Here is a 20186-nt window from a genome sequence, read left to right on the forward strand (position 1 = left end):
AATGGACTAACCTGATTAGAAATCATGCAAACTCTTGCTGCTCTTCAGCTGCATTCCCCCACAGGCTGTATTACAGCTCTCTAACCAGTCCCACAGCATTGAATGATGTCATGGGATCTGCAGCTCAGCGAGATGAAAGGGATAAAGCGGAACCCGCTGGCACTGGGGAAAGCTTCCAACACACAATCCACAACACAGCTTGGGAACTCAAAAGCTACAGATCCAGCCACTCAACCCCAAGCATTTCAGAGTCGTGCGCATTCTCCCAGCACAAGCAAGGAGAGGGGGAAGAGAGCCAGTGCAGAGCACTGAAAGGCAGAATTTGAGTGCAGCTACCTGCTGGAAAAGGAGCTCTTTTTCCTCGCCAAAGCACTGCCTTTGATGTACGGCAACTGATCACTGATCAGATTACAGGCATTTGGTCTCAGTGCTCGTCTGCCTTTGATCTGCATGGTTAATTTTATTTTCCCGGATTTGGAGTTTCGTCTGGGCTTGTGCTGACATACTTTTTTGTTTTTCTTTTCTTTTTCTTTCTTTCTTTTTTTTTTTTTTTTAAGGAGGTAAAAGCACTTAATACAGAAGCTCCGGCGGTGTGAAATTAAGCTGCAGAAACTCTGGCACTGGAAAACTTCATCAGATAACAGGTACTGAATTTTGCGGTTGTTTCTCAGTTTTCTGTTGCAAGAATTTAAGGAATTATAAAGTTCACATAACCAATATTACTACACATCATTGTGTGTACAAAGTTCAAAAGATTGTTTGTAATTTATGCAGCATTTAGTTTGCAGCTCTTGGGCAGAATTATATAGAGAACAGACTATCTAGGATAATAGATTGAAAAACTGAAGCAAACCCAGTCTTTTTTAATGCTTTGCGGGTACATAAGGTTTTGGGTTGCACTGGTCATTCATACCATCTATAGTTTTGTAAATTTGTATTTGAATACGTGTATTACATGACTCAGGGGAGTACTTATTTTCTGAGGAAAGACCAACCATAACCCCTACACACTGTAATACTTTGTTTGCTCTCAGTGCATTTATTAAACTGTGCCTTCTTCAGACAACACTTTTAAGCCCAATAGTTCCATACTTGAGATGAAAAAAAGTCTCCACTTCCACAAGTATTTAGAACTAAATTTATAAGCATAACATCCCTATCCACAAAAGGAAATGGTTTTATTTTAAGTTTGAAGGGATTATAGTTCAGCTGTACCATATGAAATATTGAAAATAAAAGTAATCTTCTGACCTGATGATAGAAGTTTCCTCTAAGGCATTTTAATAAATATATTAAAGAAATCTTAGGTTTGTCTAGAGCCAACAGCTAGTTTTGCTGAATTTCATAGAAGTTTTGCTGCATTTCAGTGATGCAATTTCCACTCACAGTGTTTTGTCTTCTGTTCCTCAAACTCTTATTTATGAAAAGTATTGTGTTGAAGAAATTTTGAGACATCTACTCCATAAATTCATTCTAAGGGAACAATCTTTTGAAGGTTTAGGATTATTCACACATTTGCAGTTTTAAAGGGCCAGATCTTTGTGCAGGTTTGGGCCAAATCCATGAGTGTTCTGTGCCTGCAGCTGGAGTCAGACTGTTAAAATAAGACTCAAACTCCTTCTGTAGTATTTAAATATAATTTAGATTTTCAGAAGAACTTAGAACCCATAATTGGGACCAGACTTGTGAACATTCCAGATACTGAGGTCTTTGAAGATCTAGTCTTAATGGTGGGTAGTAATACTGACTTATATAGTCTTAGGTCTAAATTTAGGTGTATATAAATTTTAAATACATTTATTAAGAAATTGCAACTAAAAGTCAGTCAAGCATCACTTGAACACTATTCTTTAAGATGTCTACCAGTCCACAGGACCTTGAAGATATTAATATTTCAGTATGCACCATTGCAACATGCAAACCCAAATTTTAACAGGCTGCTTGCATCTGAGGAAGATCAAGTTATCAACACTTTCAGATAAATGTAGATACCTTTCATTAGTCAGTCTGCAAAGTTTGTTTCTTCTAATTAAAACAGTATTTGTATATATAAAACTTCAATTTACTGAATATCAAAAGATAATATGCCAGATACAGATTAACTAGGCCTGACTTGGAATTACTTAGTTTTCCATGCCACCAATTAATTCACATTCTTACTCAACAAGTCAATTATATTATAAGGAAAGTAATTAGCACTGTATGAATAATATGTGTATAGCTGTCAAGAAAGAATATAATTTAAGGCATAGCCAAAGCAAAATGTAGTATTTCTCCCTAAGTCGCAATGATTTGCTAAAATATGTTCCTGTAACCCTGGAAAGATGGCTCTATTTATTAATTCTATGCTTTGCTGTTGAGCTTCTCTGCCTTTCCAGTCCCCTCTTGCTTGTTGCTTGCTGTCCAATACGTACATCTATTTTCTGAGGAAAATTGTTTCTAAACTTTACCTCTGCTTGGTGTAAAGTAGAAAGGGAAGCAAATTTTAAAAAATAACACAAGGAGTCTTTTTCCTCAGAAGTAAAAATATCTGTACAAGTCTAATGCAATTAAACTATCACTACAAGGGTCTGACCTATCACACAAATGGGTGAAGTTGCACACAGGAGAAATACTGGTTAATCAGATAGATTACACTGCTGAGTAGGATTTGTATAGATAATTATTTGCAACATTTAGGCCCTGAAAATGCATTTAAGAAACAAAGTGTTCTTAAATTTTGTAAAAAGCCCCTAGGATTTTAGGTAATCCGCCAGATATTTAAACAAAGATGGGCGTCAACCCAATTAAGCTGAAAAATATCTTTGCTCGTCTGTATGTAAGTGAGGCTGAAATGAAAGCACACTTGAACACATTCAAGCATGGTGGGAAGAGGATTTTCAGCAAATTTTGTTGTTTTAAATAGCAGTTCTCTGACAGTTTAGCCTGTCATTGATCTGACTTTTAAAGATTAAATAGTAATAATTCTTGGCACTAGTAACTTTGCTTTTACTAAGAGCTGTATAAACATTAATTAATCCTCAGGCTTAAGCCTTCAGAAACAAAAAATTCACAATGCTTTTTCAAGCAGATCTGACTAGGAAACTCCCAAGTGTATGATTTTTTTATTAAAATAGCTTGAGCAATTTCTGATTATAAATAGATCCATTTTCAAACAGTGTGCCTTAGATAACATCATAAACATATTTTAAGGTTTGTAATAGTTAAGATTATCAAAAGACATTGCACAGTTATACTGACATCAGTTTCCAACAGCTGTCATAACAAGAGTAGATCTATCTCACAGTTGACTGGGGGAACTGTGTTAGCATTTGAGATATGGAGATAACAACTTCCTATTGCTGTACAATTTCTGCTTCCACATCAGATATGTCACGCAACTTAGTCTTATCAAAGGGGTCAGCTGAAACTGCTTTCCAAGTATTTCTTTTTTGCTTTCTCTGTTATAGTGAGAATCTCTGTACTAGTTTGAACAATTCACTTCTTCAATTTCCTGAGAAGCATCATGATTTAAAACAATGTAAACTCTACAATTTTCAATACCTTTCAATGATGAATGGAACTAACTCATCCATTTTACATTTAGAGGAAAGATTTTACATGCTACAACAAGGACTTAAATGTTTAAGTTTCAGTGTTACAGACAACACGTTGCTCTGAGTTCATTAGCATAGTAACCCACTGTCTGATGAAAGTCTTAATGTTTCTTTATATGGTAATCCTGAGTGTTTAGTCAACACTTCAAGAAATCTGAGATATTTTAATACCTTTGTCTAACTATACTGCTTTAAAACAAGTATCTGAAACACACATGATGATTCTACTAAGAAGAACTCACGCAACAGTTTCACTGGTGGCTCCAGAAAACAGATAACACACAAAAGATTGTCAGTAAATAGTGAGACAGTGTGCAGTGCTCAGTGGTGTGCAGCAGCTGCTATTCACAACAGATGCGCTGCTGTTGCGCCGCAGCATGCCATTCCTGGCTGAAATTCCAGCCCCTTGCAGAGCTCCTCCTGGCAAGGGTCCTGAAGCAAAGCTCTTCTTTGAAGGCCCTTCAGAAGAGAATTACAAGAAAACCCCTGTACATTCAGAGTTGTTTGGGTTTTATAATTGGAAACAACTAGTTTTGCAGCAGTCATTTCTCTCTTTGCATACAACTTGCTGGATTTCAATAAGCACTCCTTGTTTTTAGAGAAGCACTTTGGCTGGTGATCTTCAAACTTTTTTGGTGAGGAGATCCAAAATTTCTGTTTATTTGAAAATGCTTTACCTCCCAGTATGTTCATTTTTTCAGAGCCTAACCCTGTTCCTTGTGTGTCCATACAGTTGTCTAGACTGTAAGTGGATCATTAACTTTTTCATTAGAAGTAAAACTAATAACCTGAAATCCTTGCAGCAGCAGTACTTTTACCAAGGTCTTCAAGACTAGTTTCACCAATGTTGGAGCATCACTAACTTCAGGAAAGCTCCTAATTTGTGTCACAGTAAGTGGCAGTAACACCCAGCCTAGTGACTATGAATAATTTACTGTCCTTGAAGGGCTGGATTTCTCCATTTCTTCATGGATACTTGCATTTGGTATTGGCACTGTGCTTACAGCTGGGTAACTTATTACCTGCAGAATGGATAGAATATTTCAGGCTCTGAGCTAGCAGGAAGAAAAAGCTACTCAAGAAAGGAGAATTTGCAGTGTGTTATCAGAAAGCCTCTGTCATGCTTTTTGGGCAGGAGAGGTGGAAAGGGCTTTGCTGAATTACAAGGATTCATTGTACACTCACCTGAACAGTGGCCAAGAGCCAGTACCTTTAGAACATCCCAGCAGCCACAAACAAGCCTGAGCTCCCTCTGATGGGGATCAGCAACGCCAAGGCTGCAGTCCCAACACTGGGCAGCATCTGGAAGCAGCGGTGGGCACAGGAGTGCGCTGCTATCCTGTCCTCCTGGTGGGATAAAAGGGACACCAGCCCCTCACTTGCAATTCATCCTGGCTTTGCACCAGTGGTAGGGGGCACACTCCCCCACTCACCCCCTCCCAGCATGGACGCACGGCGCCATCCATCCATCCATCCATCCGTCCATCCATCCATCCATCCATCTGTCATCCATCCATCCATCCATCCATCCATCCATCCATCCATCCATCCATCCATCTGTCATCCATCTGTCATCCATCTGTCATCCATCCATCCATCCATCCATCCATCCATTGGCTGTCCGCGCTCAGCTGACAGCCCGGGGCGGGGCGGCGTTGCCGGGGTGACGGGGCGCCCGTCGCGGGCGGGCGGCGGCGGAGGCGCTGCGGGCCGGCCGTGGCAGGTGGGTGCGTGCGGCAGCCGGGCCGCGGGGGAAGCGGCGGCTCCGCCGGGGCACCGGGGGCTTGGCCGGGCACCGCCGCCCCGCCTGGCACCGAGCCGCCCGCCCGCTCGCCCCTGGGGCCCGCGGCGGGCTCGGTGAGGGCAGCGGGCTCGGTGAGGGCAGCGAGCCCCGCGGAGAGCGCCGGCTGAGGGGCGGCGGGGCCGCGGGCAGGGCTCGGCCGGGCCCTGCATCCCCGCGGCCGCTCCGGCTCCGGCGCTCCGAGCCGCCCGCGCGGTGGGTGCGCGGTGGGTACGCGGGGCACGGCGCAGCCACGGAGCTGCTGGTGGTGGTGGTGGTGGTGGGTTCTGCAGGTCTCGACAGCCCTGGAGTGGCTGCTCCACGCCCCGGAGCGCGGCGAACAAAAAGCCCTTGAGAGCCGGGCTTTCATGTTCGCGAGCGCTTCTCGTGTCTGCTGCATTAATAAGCTGCTGTTTGCTTCAAACAATGTTAGAGCTGGAGTTGGAGGAGTAGGAGCTCCCCACTTTTTCTTTTGGCTGGTAAGAGGTTTAAAAGCTCCAATTACAGTTCGGTTTATTGAAAAGGTTTTGATTGTTTGACTTCCTTTCCTGTCCCTGTTTAATCTGACCTTGGACCAAAAGCTTTACCTGATATTTGTGAAAAGTCTAAATACTTATTTACCACCTTTATATTTACAACTACTTTAGAAGGATGCTTTTATCAAGTTTACAAAGTGGTCCAGTAGCATTTAATATGAGTAATGGCAAATTGACTCAGTCTGTAGGTAGGTTTCTTAACTACTGCATAATCTCTTTCAAGCACACCTTCACCATCAGGTGTAAAGCCAGTTACTTAGGTACTTAGGTGTGTTACCTGGGAGCTTGTTACTGTAAGACAAGAGGGTTGGGTTTTTGGAGTGGGTTTTTCTGTTGTTGTTTTTGGTTGGTTGATTTGTTGGGGGAGTTTTTTTGTTTGTTTCTTTTCGACCTAGAAGTAAGCTTCTTTATTAGTTTACTAGTAAGATGCTTAAAATGTCAGTTAAGGAGGTAATAAGTCACTTTTTCTCACTTTCAACAACTTGCAATCCTAGTAAAAGAGAATGGTGTGAATGAAAGTAACTCATGTCTGTGGTAGTTAAGACATCGCATGCCATCCAAAATTGCTCAAGGCTGACTTGATAAATGTAGCATATTGGCATTGCACCATTGTAAGGTATATTAACCAGCCCAATGCTTTCTAATTCATGATCCTTAAAAATTACTTTGAAAAAGAACTATTCGTATATTTTGGTGTAAGTGAAGTATGAATATAATACTGGCATTCTCAATGTATTACTTATTCACATATCTGAGTACAAAAGTAAAAATTCATCTTGACACTGAGCTTTCATCTAGCAAACCAGTGTCTCCTAGAACTTAAGATGGGTGAGATGTGTTAAACAGAAGAAGCAGCATTCTTTTCACCACAGTTTTGATGTTGTGTGAGTAGGCTCATCAGCTTTGGTGAGAGTGGGAGTTCTTGTGTGAATCACAGGCTCTGATCCTCTAAAATGCTTTGTTTATGTGTAGGAAAAATGTTGCCACATTGCACCTTTGTTAACACTATTTCAGTCTAATATCTAATTAATGATAAGCTGGATATGTTGAAGAACACAAATGATAAACTGCTTTATCACCATTATTCCTGTAAAGACAAGTACTTTAATTAACGTAACTTGAAGTGTGTGGTACTCAGAAGCAGCACAAATATTTCCTGGCTGTGTCTTATGGGCCTTTCTTCTCATTTCCCTCAGCCCCAAAAATACATCTAAGTGGTTTTGATCACCAGCAAGGTTCTAACTTTAATCTATTACCTCTGTCTTTACAAAATTAGAAATAAATCCATAGCAGCCTAATGTTGTATATTTCATGGTATGGCAGGATTGTAAATTACAGATCTTTTCAATGTGATATTTAATGTGACGAATGTGTCCTAACTGACAGTATGGAGTTTTTTCCTCCACATTTCTTGGAAAACTTGGAGCAAATGTGGTCAGGCAAGACCTCATTTACTTCATAAAGTGGAAGACTACAAGGGTTGTGGGCAGGGTGTAAGGGGAAGGTGTCCTAGACCTGTGAGACAGAAATAACAATGTGCAGCTCTGTAGTGGAAGTTCTTGTCCCTAACTTGCTCCCTTGCTTTGTCTTTGTCATTGCAGCAGCATGAGTACTTTCCCTTCTCTTGTTTCCTTCCCCTGGGGCACTGACTCTGCTGAAGCCATCTGCCACTCCTTGTTTTATTGCGCGCAGTTGACAGCTGCGGGTGGGAAGTAGGTGGTTAGAAAGGAGCTGAGACCCTGTTTGTTGGATACCACAGACCTCTGTTGGCAAGATAAAATGATTATATTTTCAGTCCTCTTTCTCACCCAGAACTTGTCAGAGTACTCTGCTAGTGTTATAGAGTGTGTGAAAAGTGGTCATCAAGTAAAAATATCAAATCAAATACAGGAAATTTCAGAGACCTGGTTGTGCATTAACTGAGAATTCACAACTTCAAGTTAAGTCAATGTGAAGTTGGAAGTCTTCACCATTTTTAAAGTTTCCCTTAGAAAATGGATGATGTTAACTTCAAAGTTTGGATGCTTCTGTGTCTGAGAAACCTGCTAGTCGGCCATCATTTAGTCATGCTGCTTTGGTTCTTGAGGTGGTGTGTCTTTCATGGGGAAATTTGAAGTGTTTTGGAGAGAAAAAAGACATATTTTTCTGACATGGACTTTGAAATAAAATGATGAGTACTATTCAAGCAAGCTGGTAAATGTAGGAGTAAATTTTAGAGGGCCATGGATTCTATAACCTTCAAAGGCTGGAAGTTCTTACTTCCACAATACATTTATTACATGTTTGATATTGCCCTCTTTATATATATGCATAGTAGCCCCCAAATGACCTTAAAATTATGCAACTACATTTCCTAATGCAAGTTCCCTCTCCTGAGTTCAGTACATTACCAGTAATGATTGCTTTTCCCTGAGTATTTTAGGCAAGCACATTATTGTTAACCTAATAAGATGTATTTGGAATGATTTAGTGACCTCAAAAAACTCTGTCCACAGACTTCTTTCTTCTAATAAAACTGAGTATAACTGAACTCAGTTTAATATCAGTATCTGGACAAGAGCAAATAGTCTTTAAAGGTATGGAACCTCTGTTTGCTCACACGTGTTTTAGAGGCAAAAATCTTCTAATAACCTCTTACTTGAAAGCATGAGGTGAATGACTAGTGTCCAACAGACATCAGTATAATGCCATTTGATGTCATAAGAGAAGAAATTCGCCCAATGGCAGCCTATTATTAAGTGCTGCAGTCTCTGCTTTTCAAGCAGGGCTTTTTACCAAACTGGAGATTGAAGCAGGAAACATGTAGCTGACACAGTTATCTCTCCTCTGGGACTTGCACTCAATATATTGAGTTATTAAGGTGCCTTTCAATTTTTTTTATCAAAACGTTGTCATGAAAGAAGCATCTTATTTTATTTGTCCTCTTAACAACTGTTATTTCTTGTACACTGGCTCATTTCTCTCTCACGTTAGTCAGTGTAGAGTCTTTGGTGTTGTTTTGGCAGGAGTGGTGACAATGGATGCAATGATGGCACGATAGAGTACCACAGGCATTCATACACGTCTGCTGAAATTATTTAAATGTGTTTTCGTGCTGCTGAAGTGCTCTGAAGTTTAAGGTCCATACACCTGCAAGCCTCTTTTGGAATCTTTATTGATCATAGAAGACTTGTTATATAGAAGATATATTATAGGCTTAAAGCTGTAAAATCTCATGAAACTTGTAATGATCAGTCAAAAAACTGAACCTTAGTCAAGCATTGGGTAAGTTGGAGAAGTCCTTGCTAGTTTGATGCCAGTAATAAAACACTTGATTTTAAAAATTTACTCTGGGTTGTGGAACTCCTGGTGATTGGACTTGCCAAGACTGTTATAAAGGCAGTAGTTTTTCTTTTAAATAAAGAATATTTCACAGCTGCAATCAAATTTCACACCTAAGTGTACAAAATGTATTGTGGTACAGGATGGTTTGCCATGTGCTTTTTACGCTCTAAAAGTCTTTGAGATACTTGCTATAAGAAGATCATCTTATAACAGATAGGGCAATTCCAAAACTGAAATACAAGATTCAGCATGACCAGCAAGATTTTTAATATTGCTTTTTGTTCTGTACTGGCATTTAATTTTTATTCCATTGTGACTCCAGAATACTAAAAGATGAAAATATGTAATTAGCTTTGTTTCAGTATTGATTTTGAAGTTGTATATATACTGGTTTTTAATATTAAATCTTCAAGTTATTGTGTATTAGAGAAAAGGTATAATATACCTGGATTACATTAAGCTAATGTAGTTTTATTGTAGATAATTAGTCTGCAGGGCAGTTAATTGGGCTGTCCTAATTTGCTTTATTTTTTCTGTGCTTCAGGCGGCTTGCAGAGAAAAAATAGGCCTCTTAGATTATGTTACAGCTCCACATTTTAGATCATTAGGCTTATTACAGCTCAGCAGTAGTTTTTGTATTGAAAATTCAATGTGAAACTTGACACAAAAATATACAATTTTTACAATTGTCAGTTTCTTTTTGATATGTTACACATCTACTTTCAGAAGCAAAAGTAAATATTGAAACTTAAAATGAAACTTACTTTTAACCTTAGGAAGAATTCTGGTTTTGAAGTTTTGGTAGTATTCTATAGATGGTCATAATTGCATTAGAATTATGGTTTAGCTATTTTTTAATTATTAAGGAATCATATGACTTGGAATAATCACTTGTCATTCAAATCTAAGAAATTCAATTATGTTTACAACTTTATTTCCCTTTCACACTTCTGTAAAGTTTTAAGTCCTATAGCAACTAAGAAAGCACATGAAGTATTTATTTTTTCCACTAAACAGAATTACGTGAAATAAAAAAGTTAATGGGGATTTTCCTGCCAAGTCCCATTAATTTCAGCATGATTCTTTGGATCAGTATTTAACCAGTTTATTTAATTTAACTCTTAAACTTCTAGCTTTTCTGTCTTGTCTTCTCTGAATCACGTGAAGTCAAGCTTGTTTTACAGGACTGCTTTTCTGTAATGCAGTGTAGCCTTATTTATTGTATGATGATTCTAAGTTATTTTTTCATTTCTTCATATATTACTCTTGAATTTCTGTAGCATTCCAAAGAGAATGAACAGCAAAATTGAACAGGATCAAAATTAAGACTTGATAATTATTTCAAGGTTACTGAGGTGCAAAGTGTCACAATTTGTCTCTTATCTAATCTGGTTTTACTTAAAAGATTTGGTTACTTGTTGGCCAGTACATGATATAATGTATGGTGTGTGTATTTACCCATTTTCTATGTTTCTAAAAACAGATGAGAAACGTTTCTTGAAATTTCTGAGTTCTCTTAACAATATTTTTACTGTCTCTGTCCACCGTTTGCTCTTTGCTATTACTAGAAATTGTTTTGTTCGTGCATCCCTGATTTTTTTTCAGCATTAGAATTGTCAGCTTCCCATGACTTCAGAACTTTTAAAATTTGTTGACTTTCCTTTTTCATTTTTCTATTTGTCCTACAGTGCTTTTTACATGAAGTTGTGTTTTGGTCATCCAGAATTTTTTCTGAGATTTTTCCATTTAATGTTTCTTGCATAATTTTTTTCCCTCAGCCTTAAAAAAGAAACCTATGTCAAATACTATATCTGTATGTATTCACATTTCTTGAAACCACGTCTCCTTTTTTACCTATGCTGACATGCATTTAATCTGGTAATTGTCATTGGCCCATAGACCATTGCCATCACTAAGTGAGAAATAACCATAAAAATGTCATGTTGGCTTTCCTGTGGAGTGCTGTCTGACACATCTCTACCTGCTCTGTTCTTTCTAGTAGACTTTTCCTCTTTTTACACTTCAAGATACAGCTTCTCTTAAAAATATCAATAGTAACTGAAGCATACTTTCTTCTTATTGATTAGAATTTGTTAACTAGGGTATTCATGCAGTAAAATGTGGAATTGAGTGTTTATTATAGTTTTTGTTCATTCTGGTTGTATATTTTTGAAAGCATATTATGCTTGCAGTAGTTCCATGTTGGAAAGCATTTTGTGATTATTCTTAATATTTTTCTCTGGTATTTTCCTTTTGTGTTGGCTTCCATCCTTTCATTTCAGTCTCTGCTCTTAAATGATAAAAACAACATGGTGTATTTGAAGAAATTTATTTTTGTCTGTTGATCACATACTTAGTTGAGTGTTTTACAAGCAAGAAACATATGTTAGGGATGTTAGATTAATAAATGCTGATCTTCTGTAATCTGGATTGATAGCCAGTTAAGACTCTCTTCTTTTGAGATTTAAAGCTAGAGAAACTTTGTGTTTTGTCTTCAAAAGGCATATGATTTTTAAAGCATATGTTTGTTGTTTAGCATCTTCCAGAAATCCATTTGAAAATGTTAATGGCATTGACAGATTGTATTTTGACATGCCAAGTATCATGAAGTACAATGGACACATGACTTCTGCAATTTAAACAATGTAAATATAATATTTTTTTTTCCTTTTTATATTTTTCTAGGGAGAAAGGTTTAATCTCAAGAAATGGATGGTAAAGGATTACAAAGAGATGATAAACTGAAGGTGCTTGTCATTTTACTAGCGTATTTGGTAAGTTAAAGATTAATATTTTTCCCCCATGTTGAAAAAATTGTACTGGACAAAGAAGCTGTGTCTTTTGTTTTACACATTACTACTAACACTAAAAGTCTTCAAATGCTGCATGCAGACAATGCTTACACATTTTATTGATGTGAGCTTAAGCTTGGTCCACTAATTCATATAATTTCTGGCTCCTCCTCATACACAATTACAAAATTTTACCTTGTGAGCCTCTTCATGTATGAAGGAGTGGACTAGAACAGAAAATGTAAGTGAATATAGTGCTGTGGAGGTGATGCTGCTTCACTTCAGAGGTGGCCATCTCTTACTCCAGTGTGCTGTACATAGTTTAGATGCTTGGAGTATTCAGTTTATGGATAGATTGTGGCACAGCACGCAATTACCTTGCCTACTCAGTGTACTTAATTCTGGCTTGGTGTACAACTAAGGGTAATTAATAATTCCGAAAGTTATTTTTAAGATCAAAACATGGATTTATTTCTCAGATTTAGTATATTTTGATGAATTTACTTTTGTTTGTTTGTTTGTTTTGTTGTTGTTTTGGGTGTTTTAGCTAAGTAAGGTAATTTGCGAGACTGGAGACTGCAGAGAGCAAGAATTTAGGGACCAGACTGGAAACTGTATCCTCTGCAAACAATGTGGTCCTGGAATGGAACTCTCAAAGGTAAGGAAATCATGCTTTCTTGAATTTATTTCTGATAAGTGCATTTATGTATTTGATCTAAAATGATGGATATCTGTACTTACATTAAAATATGTACATTTTTGGCATTTGAGCCTTCTGCAGTTGTTCAAGAACCATGTTATCTGTTTCATTTTTTATAAAATGCTCAGTTCAGAAAATGATGATGCGACTAATAAAGTAGGCAATACCATCTGGATGGGCTTTCAAATGATTGTTTTAAAGGTAACAACAAAGGAGGGGAAAAACTACAAAGGGGGAAAAACCACAGTTTTTTTCCGGGAGTTAAGACTGCATAACCTTACTCTGTAGAAAAGAATGTGAAAAATTAATTTCAAACCAGTGATTAATTTCAAACCAAGTGCTGACATGGAGTGGTTTAATTTTTACAGTGCTGGCATTCACAATTGGTTCTGGATTTTGGGTGACAAAGTTTAGATATTTTATATATGACTTTTTTGTCTTAATAGAATGGGTCATACAAAAAAAAATACAGATTAAGATTCAAATGAGAGCTAATATAGTTCCTTAGAACAGGAGGGAAATAGGTGATTGTTCTGTTTTCACTAGGTCTATGGTTGGAGCACTTTAGGAAGCCAGATTCAAGTCAGGCTTGAACAATTTCTTTGTTTTACAATTCATTAAAAATGCTATAAACCTAATTTTAATCTTTATGCCATGAAAAGTAATTGAAAAAGTTGAGGCCAGACAAATACATGATAGTATTTAGAAAGCACATAGGAAGTTTTTTTGATTTCATGGAGAAGGAAATACTATTGTGAATCTTAGGCAATTGCATTTTGCTTTTATAACAATTGCAGTTCTTGCAAAAGCAAATCCCCATAAAAGTTTTTGAAGTACTAGGATTTGAGGACAGTGGAAATGAATCAACAGAGATGAATGCTGGTTGTGATTATGGGCTGGGATTCAGTAGAATAGAAAGTTCACTTGGCAAAATTTTCAACAAAATTCCAAGTCTGAATGCAAGTCACGAGGGGGATCTTAGTTGTTTTCAGTTCAGAGAAAGTAGGTGCTGTGCATGAGCAGGGATAGAGAACAATGAAGGAAAACATAGCTGAAAGGGAGGAATATGTTGGTATTCATTAACTCAGCTGCTGGAGATGAAGGGGGCAACAAAATGGGTTATGTGTCTTGGGAGATTGGATGTCTTGAGGGAGCAGGAGTGTCCTGCCAGAAACCTGAGGATGGTAAGGCAAAGAACAGTGCAGGGTGGTGTCAGGAGGGTGAGGAGACCTACCAAGACCCATGCATGTGGAAAACCCTTTCTGCAGTGTCCAGCTCTAAACCCATATCTTGCCCATTGCCGGAGTGTGACCCTAACATAACTGTGCAGTCAGATCGCACCTGGGAGGTGGGGCCATAAAGAGCATTCCATTTGCATGCAGAAGGGCAGACTCTGTCTTGTACTTCTACTGAGAGTGTGAAAAGGATGCTGAAGGTGGAATTTAGGGTGTTTAAGGGAATTTGAAATGTTTGTTTTGAAAATTTTTTAACATGAACCGTTACTAAGTTTGGTGTGTATGTGTGTTCAAACTGCAGGGGAAAAAGAAAAGTTCAGTTTCAGTTTATGGCTCTGTAGTTCCTATTATGTTCAGCTCTGAAAAAAAGCACAAGTTAAGTATTGTGGCTTGTGTGAGATTTGAAGGGATTTACTGAAACTGAGTGACACCTTTTCTCTATCGCTTGACCCCCTGTGGTGATTGTTCAGTGCATTAACAGAAATACTTAGTTTCACACTTTAGTGGGAATCCCTTTGTATGGTGGGCAGCATTAGTTAAGGTTTAGTCATACAAGCAATGCTCTTTAAGCAGAGATTTAGACATGACTTATGACATGGATGTGGTTTAGTTTGGAGTTTTTCAGAGTGGCCTTAAATTTGAGATGTTCTAGGGGGTGTTTTAATTTATAAAGGCACTTGTAAATATGTCACTTTGTAACAGTGGGCCAGTACTATGTGCATTTATATAGTTAGACAATATACTTAACTAGTCGGCAAACAAAACCCAAAAGCATAAAAACTCAGACCCTCAGTAATTACACTCAATTTAATAAAGAACTGCTAAACTAAACAAGATTATAGTTTGCAGTAGTACACTATTGAAGTTATGGTTTTGCTTCACCTATTTTTGTTTACAGTCTGTTAGTTTACAGATTGTTTACAAAACTGATAGGTTTTTTGTTTACAGTCCTGATTCTTCTAGGACTAGTTTGGTGTTTTTGAAAATAGGAATGATGGTTAATTTCACTATGTAAGCAATTACTTGTCGCAGACAATAATAGGCTTTCAAAAATATTTTTCTTTTATACTAGAATGAAATAACAGATTTTGTTCAAACCTAAATGATTGGAATTATAATTTCCTGTATAAATAGAGGTACAATTTTCTGTGAATCATAGTGAAGGATGTGATGCTGTGGCTGTAACTGAAATGTGGTTGAAAGTAGTCATGCAGAACTACAGCTTGAAGCAACAAATATGTAAAGTCAAAGGTCAAAATGCAAAGGGAAGAGGCCTTTAATGATACACTTGAAGTAACTTGCAGCCCAGGAGAAGTTTTGTTTGCTTGGTTTTTTTACATATGAGAAAACAATGATATAATAATGCTACAGTTTAATAACAGTTTCTTAACACTTAATAATATGTCAGTTTTCCTGTTGAATATTTAGTGTTCCTGCCTAAAACTAGATATACTGCTGGATGTGTCAGCATGATTGTGTGTCTAAGTGTATTGTAAAATGCAATGTTAGTGGTGGGGATTTTGGTTCAGTTCTCCCTTAGTGTTTTAAGCAATTGACAGACAGGTTTCATTTTTATATTTGTAACAAAACACATCAGCCTGTATGGTTGAGTGCAAAAACCCAGCTTTTATCACCTTGTGTATGAGAAATTACCTCAGTTACAATCTAAATATGTAGTTTTCTTTCTTGTCATGACTTTACAGAAATACAGGGCAAAAACCCAGCTGTACAGACTCCATATATGTGTGTATACTTATTTTTACAACTTCAGTTAGATATATCTGTCTTTGTTGCTATATTCTATGAGCATTTCACCTTTCTAAATGAGGGGAATTCTGTTGCCCTTTCTCAATTTATACATGAGACACTAACATAAATCAACTTGCCTGTGGTAATGCAGGACTATTTTGGTAGAACTATTTTGGTAGAGGCCATAGTGTGTAACAGAAGCTTTCTCTTCACAAGGCACCATATAGACAAGGCAAAGGGTGATGGGCACAAATTGTACCAGGGGAATTTCTTTTTTACAGTGAGAGCATTCATTCACTGAAACAATCTCCCTAGAGTCCCCATCACTGGGAGCTTCTGGGATGCAACTGGACAGGGTGCTAGATCATCTCAGATCAGCTCAGGTCCCTGACCCATGAGTGTTTGCTTCAGATGTTCTTTCAAGGCTCCTTCTGACCTGTCTGTTCTGTGATTCAATGGTGAGTCTTTTAATTTTGGTTGCAAACCAATGCTCAGTCTATTGGATTGACCTTCCTGTATAGGTAAGCAACTTCGGACACCCTTGACAGCATGAAACAAAACAAAACCAGCAAAAAATCAGCCTTATTTCATGTAACTAATTCAGAATCTAGACCATTCTTTTCAGCTTTTGCTGTGACAGTTTAATGGGCTCACTTTTTCAAAAATGTTTTTAAAGTAATTTTTCTTCCTTCAAGTGAGAAAGTAATAGTACCACCCGCAGCTTTTCCTTTCTGATTGCCTATATGCTGTTCTAATAACAATGCTGCAATGTTACATTAGCTTAGAACTAAAATCCATTGATCACTTATGTTAATTGTATCTTTATTAAGTACTTTTAACATATTGCCATCAGAAGAAAGGAAGCTTTATTCTTGTATCAATAGAATTGATGGGAAAGAGAGTGAAAGCTGCTTCCCATGTTTTTTTGTTTCTATTTGTTAATTTAAAAAAATCTCTGTATAGCCTTTTCTTCTCATAAACATGTCTTTGGTAATGTTTGTGAAGCCATTGAATCACTGAATTAGCTTAGTTTTCAGTGTGGGCAGTCTTTGTTTCATGTTGTTTTTTTGTTTGGGGATTTTTGTTCGATTTTTCAGGTTTTTTTTCTTTTTTTTGTTAAGCAGTGCTTTCTTCTGGGGTGGGAGACTGAAATGGTTGTGTTGATTCAGAAGGAAGAGTTTGCTTCATGTGGCTCAGCATTATTGCGTTTCTCATTCATTTAGTAGACAGCAAAGCTTCACATAGTTAAGCAGAAATAATTTAATACCTTTTATTCTTTAAGTGGCTTCAGTTTACCAGTGCCTGAATAGTCATTGGTTTGGCTTGATAGTAACAGCATTTCATCCTATCTTATATATGTTTCTGAAATAAATCAAGCCTTATATACTATTGAAATTTATACCAATCACAATTAATGCAGAAAAAAAAATGACATAGTTCATGTTTCAGCCATTTTCTTAAAGATGTTCAAGTACAGAATTGAAGTCCTTCCAGTCCTTTCACCACCATTTTTTTAAAGTTATCCGCTGAGCCAGTGCACTGCGGACAATAAATGTCAAGGAAGGAATAGAAACCAAGAGGTAAAATGGAGAGTGCCTGAAGCCAGCAGTGCCATCAAGTGAGCCATGATAAATAGTGTCACTGAGAGACAGCTGGTGGGACAGGGGCAGCTTGGTGGTTGCTGAGGTGGGGCTGTGTGTCACAGCTTGCTTCCTTGTACCAGGTGTGTGATGAGGAAAGAGAAGACTTGCAGGTTGTCTCAGAAAAAGGAATTGTGAATTAAACAGGCAGGTACTGTTTGAAGCTTCTCCTGGATGTGACAGTCCTGACACAAGAACATCAGTGTGCTGTGCTGCCACTGGTGAGCTGTCCCAGTGAAGGCACCGAGAGCAGCTGCTGCCACGTTTGCAGTCGCTCTTAAATTTTCAAAGCAAGAGAGCTGCTTGTGAGGAAGCCTGCCAGATCTCAGCTCAGGAGAGGCCAGCATGTGTTTCTGGAAACTGGAGCAGCTGCATGTAGGCATGTCAAATCATCTTCACTGAGAATGAAACTTTTCTGACCCTAGCTGTGCACTTTGACACAGCAGCTAAGCCTGATGTTTGCAGCATGCTGTTACAGCCTGTCCTGCTCAGAGACTTCTGCTGATAGATCCAGCTCATTATTGGATTCTAGATGAGGCTGACCCACAGCCTGAGGTACTTTAGGAAGCTAAAACTGTGTGCTATTTAAAAAGGCCATGTACTCAAAGGTATTAGGAAAACCTTCATTTCCCAGCACCAGCGTAGTGCCGCAGCCTGTTACATGAACCCAACACCAATTAAGTGTCTTAATGCCTGATAGACTTTTTCTTGAGAATACCAAGTATTCTTGTAATCATTATGGCATAAGTGGAACTGCTTTGGCTGTGTTGTCTAGGGATTTGCATAGTTTGTGGATAATCAGTGGGACTAGAAACAATTCTAAAATATACTTGCAGATTATGATCTTAATGATGCCTGAAAGCATTTTTTAAATGAAATTTGAAGTTATTTTAATTGAAATAATGTTTAAAATCTAATTTACTCTTCATTTACTGTCTGTGTTGGATTCAACTTTTAGGGAAAAACCATACCACTTAACTCCAGTACCCTTTATAGTAATTCTGTCTGGATCAATGTTTGGGTAGTACATAGTGAAATAAAACTTTAACAGTGGCCAGGTAGTTCTTGAATAGGTGTCTGCATTATTGTGTGCTTTTAATATTTTTATCTAGAAGCAGAATTATGAGTTTGGTTAACTAGTTTGCTGCAGATTCCTAGGCAGCCTTGACCAGTCACCCCACTTGATACCTCAGTGAAACACTTCTGAACAGAGTTGTTCTGGAGATACCTAAGTTAAAGGTCAAGAGATGGCACATTACCATGGTAGTGAAAGCTGTATAGATATCAAGAAAATTGTGGTGCATTTGAATTTTGAAGATTTTTTTTGTAATTAACTTGAATTCAGTTTTCTAAAGGAGTGTTTGAGTTTATTGGTTTGTGTCTTTTGAGAGAGAAAAATTTCATTCATTGTAAAGGGAAAGTAGAAAGGGAGGAGTGTGCTAAGTGTTCTTCACAGAAAGCTTTGCAACAGCAAAAATAAAGGCAGTATTTATTTGTGCTTTTTTTTTTCTGGCACAAAAATAAAATTTTTTTTTTTTTAAATCTAGCTGATTGCTATTACAAATTTTATTTCTCTTTTCTACAGTCCTAAGTTCAAATGCCACAGGATATGAGCTCTCTTTTAAAGTTAAGAGTGGGAGAATGGAGAGGATGAGGGGGAGTTGGGAACTATTCAGATCTCATCAGCCATACAACTTGCCAGTTTTTTAAATAGAACACAGAAAAAACTGGTGCACATCACTTTTGCACATGCACTGATAAAAAATGAACAGTCAATTGTTTGTATCTTTGCTGGACTGCTAAATTATGAAGTCCAAGATTTCAAAGTGTTTGAATCCATCATCTAAATCATATCCTTCAGTTTGGGGAATGTGGTTAATTATAAGTACAGATCTTTTTGAAGTTCTGCCTGGTTTACAAGCTTAAATATTTATTTGCACCTGCCAGGCAGTTAACTACCTCAAATATTATGTGAACAGAAAAAGTACATACTTAAAGTTTTAGTTGTTATGAATTGGTATCTGTGGAATTCCTGGCAAGGACTTAGAAACTGTCTTTGAAAAGATGGGAGACTGTAAATTCCTTGGGCAGAAGATTTCTTTATGTTGCATCCACTGTTTTTATAGCTTTAAAGTAAACCATTCAATGATGCAAAGGACCACTAGGATATGTCCATACATCCAGCCGTAGCAAAGCAGATCTGATCTAGAAACAATTTACTCAGGTTTGGTTACTCTGTTTGGGCCAGTGAGTGAAAGCATTTAATTCTAACTTTTGCTTCCTGCTTGTTTCTTGATCCAAAGCCTCAAAGGTAGTCTGGAGAGGAAAATAATTAAGTTAATTCAAGCCTTATATTTGAAAGTTTGATAGGACTTGGGAGGACGTGATTCCAAGTGATTTATCAAAAGATCCAAATGTAAATGGTTTAACTGAGTGGTATAATATATTCCATAATGCTACTGTTTGGATAAGCTAACTAGAAGGAGTAGGTATTTAGAAAGAGTGTGTTAAAGATTAATGATATTCAATGAAAAAGTTTATTTAGACTTAGGGAGTGCAAAATCTAACACAAGTTTGTCTGGTTCCAGTCCCTGGTGGTAATCATGTAGCTTTGTATACAGTTTTACAAGTACATAAATGAAATCAAGTGTAAAAATTAACACAGGAAGATAGGCTAAAACTGACATTGCTTTGGCATTGATTCCTGGTAGAAACTTGTCAATTTGAAATAAAATTGTGTAAAATGTTCTATATCTGAAATAAGTAAAAAAAAAAGAAAATAAATGTTTTTATATTTTTTTAAAACTTTATGCCTACCAGCTTTAATATGGTCC

At 37.6% G+C, this 20186-nt stretch overlaps 1 protein-coding gene across 4 annotated transcripts in view; it reads left to right on the forward strand.

Annotated features, from left to right (window-relative positions):
* The first annotated feature begins 219 nt into the window (after positions 1–219).
* Positions 220–20186, forward strand: part of TNFRSF19 (TNF receptor superfamily member 19) — a 57015-nt gene continuing 37048 nt past the window's right edge. Inside the window, exons 1-4 of one of the 4 annotated variants that reach the window (XM_058825310.1) lie at positions 220–383; positions 558–644; positions 11922–12010; positions 12576–12686. In XM_058825310.1, the coding sequence (XP_058681293.1) occupies positions 11945–12010; positions 12576–12686 (177 nt within the window). In that variant the 5' untranslated portion in view covers positions 220–383; positions 558–644; positions 11922–11944. Of the gene's footprint in view, positions 645–5264; positions 5320–5745; positions 5856–11921; positions 12011–12575; positions 12687–20186 lie in introns of those variants that run through there. The other 3 variants (XM_058825312.1, XM_058825313.1, XM_058825311.1) reach the window with 3 other exon arrangements.

Source organism: Ammospiza caudacuta, chromosome 2, assembly GCF_027887145.1.
Source record: "Ammospiza caudacuta isolate bAmmCau1 chromosome 2, bAmmCau1.pri, whole genome shotgun sequence".
NCBI lineage: Eukaryota > Metazoa > Chordata > Aves > Passeriformes > Passerellidae > Ammospiza > Ammospiza caudacuta.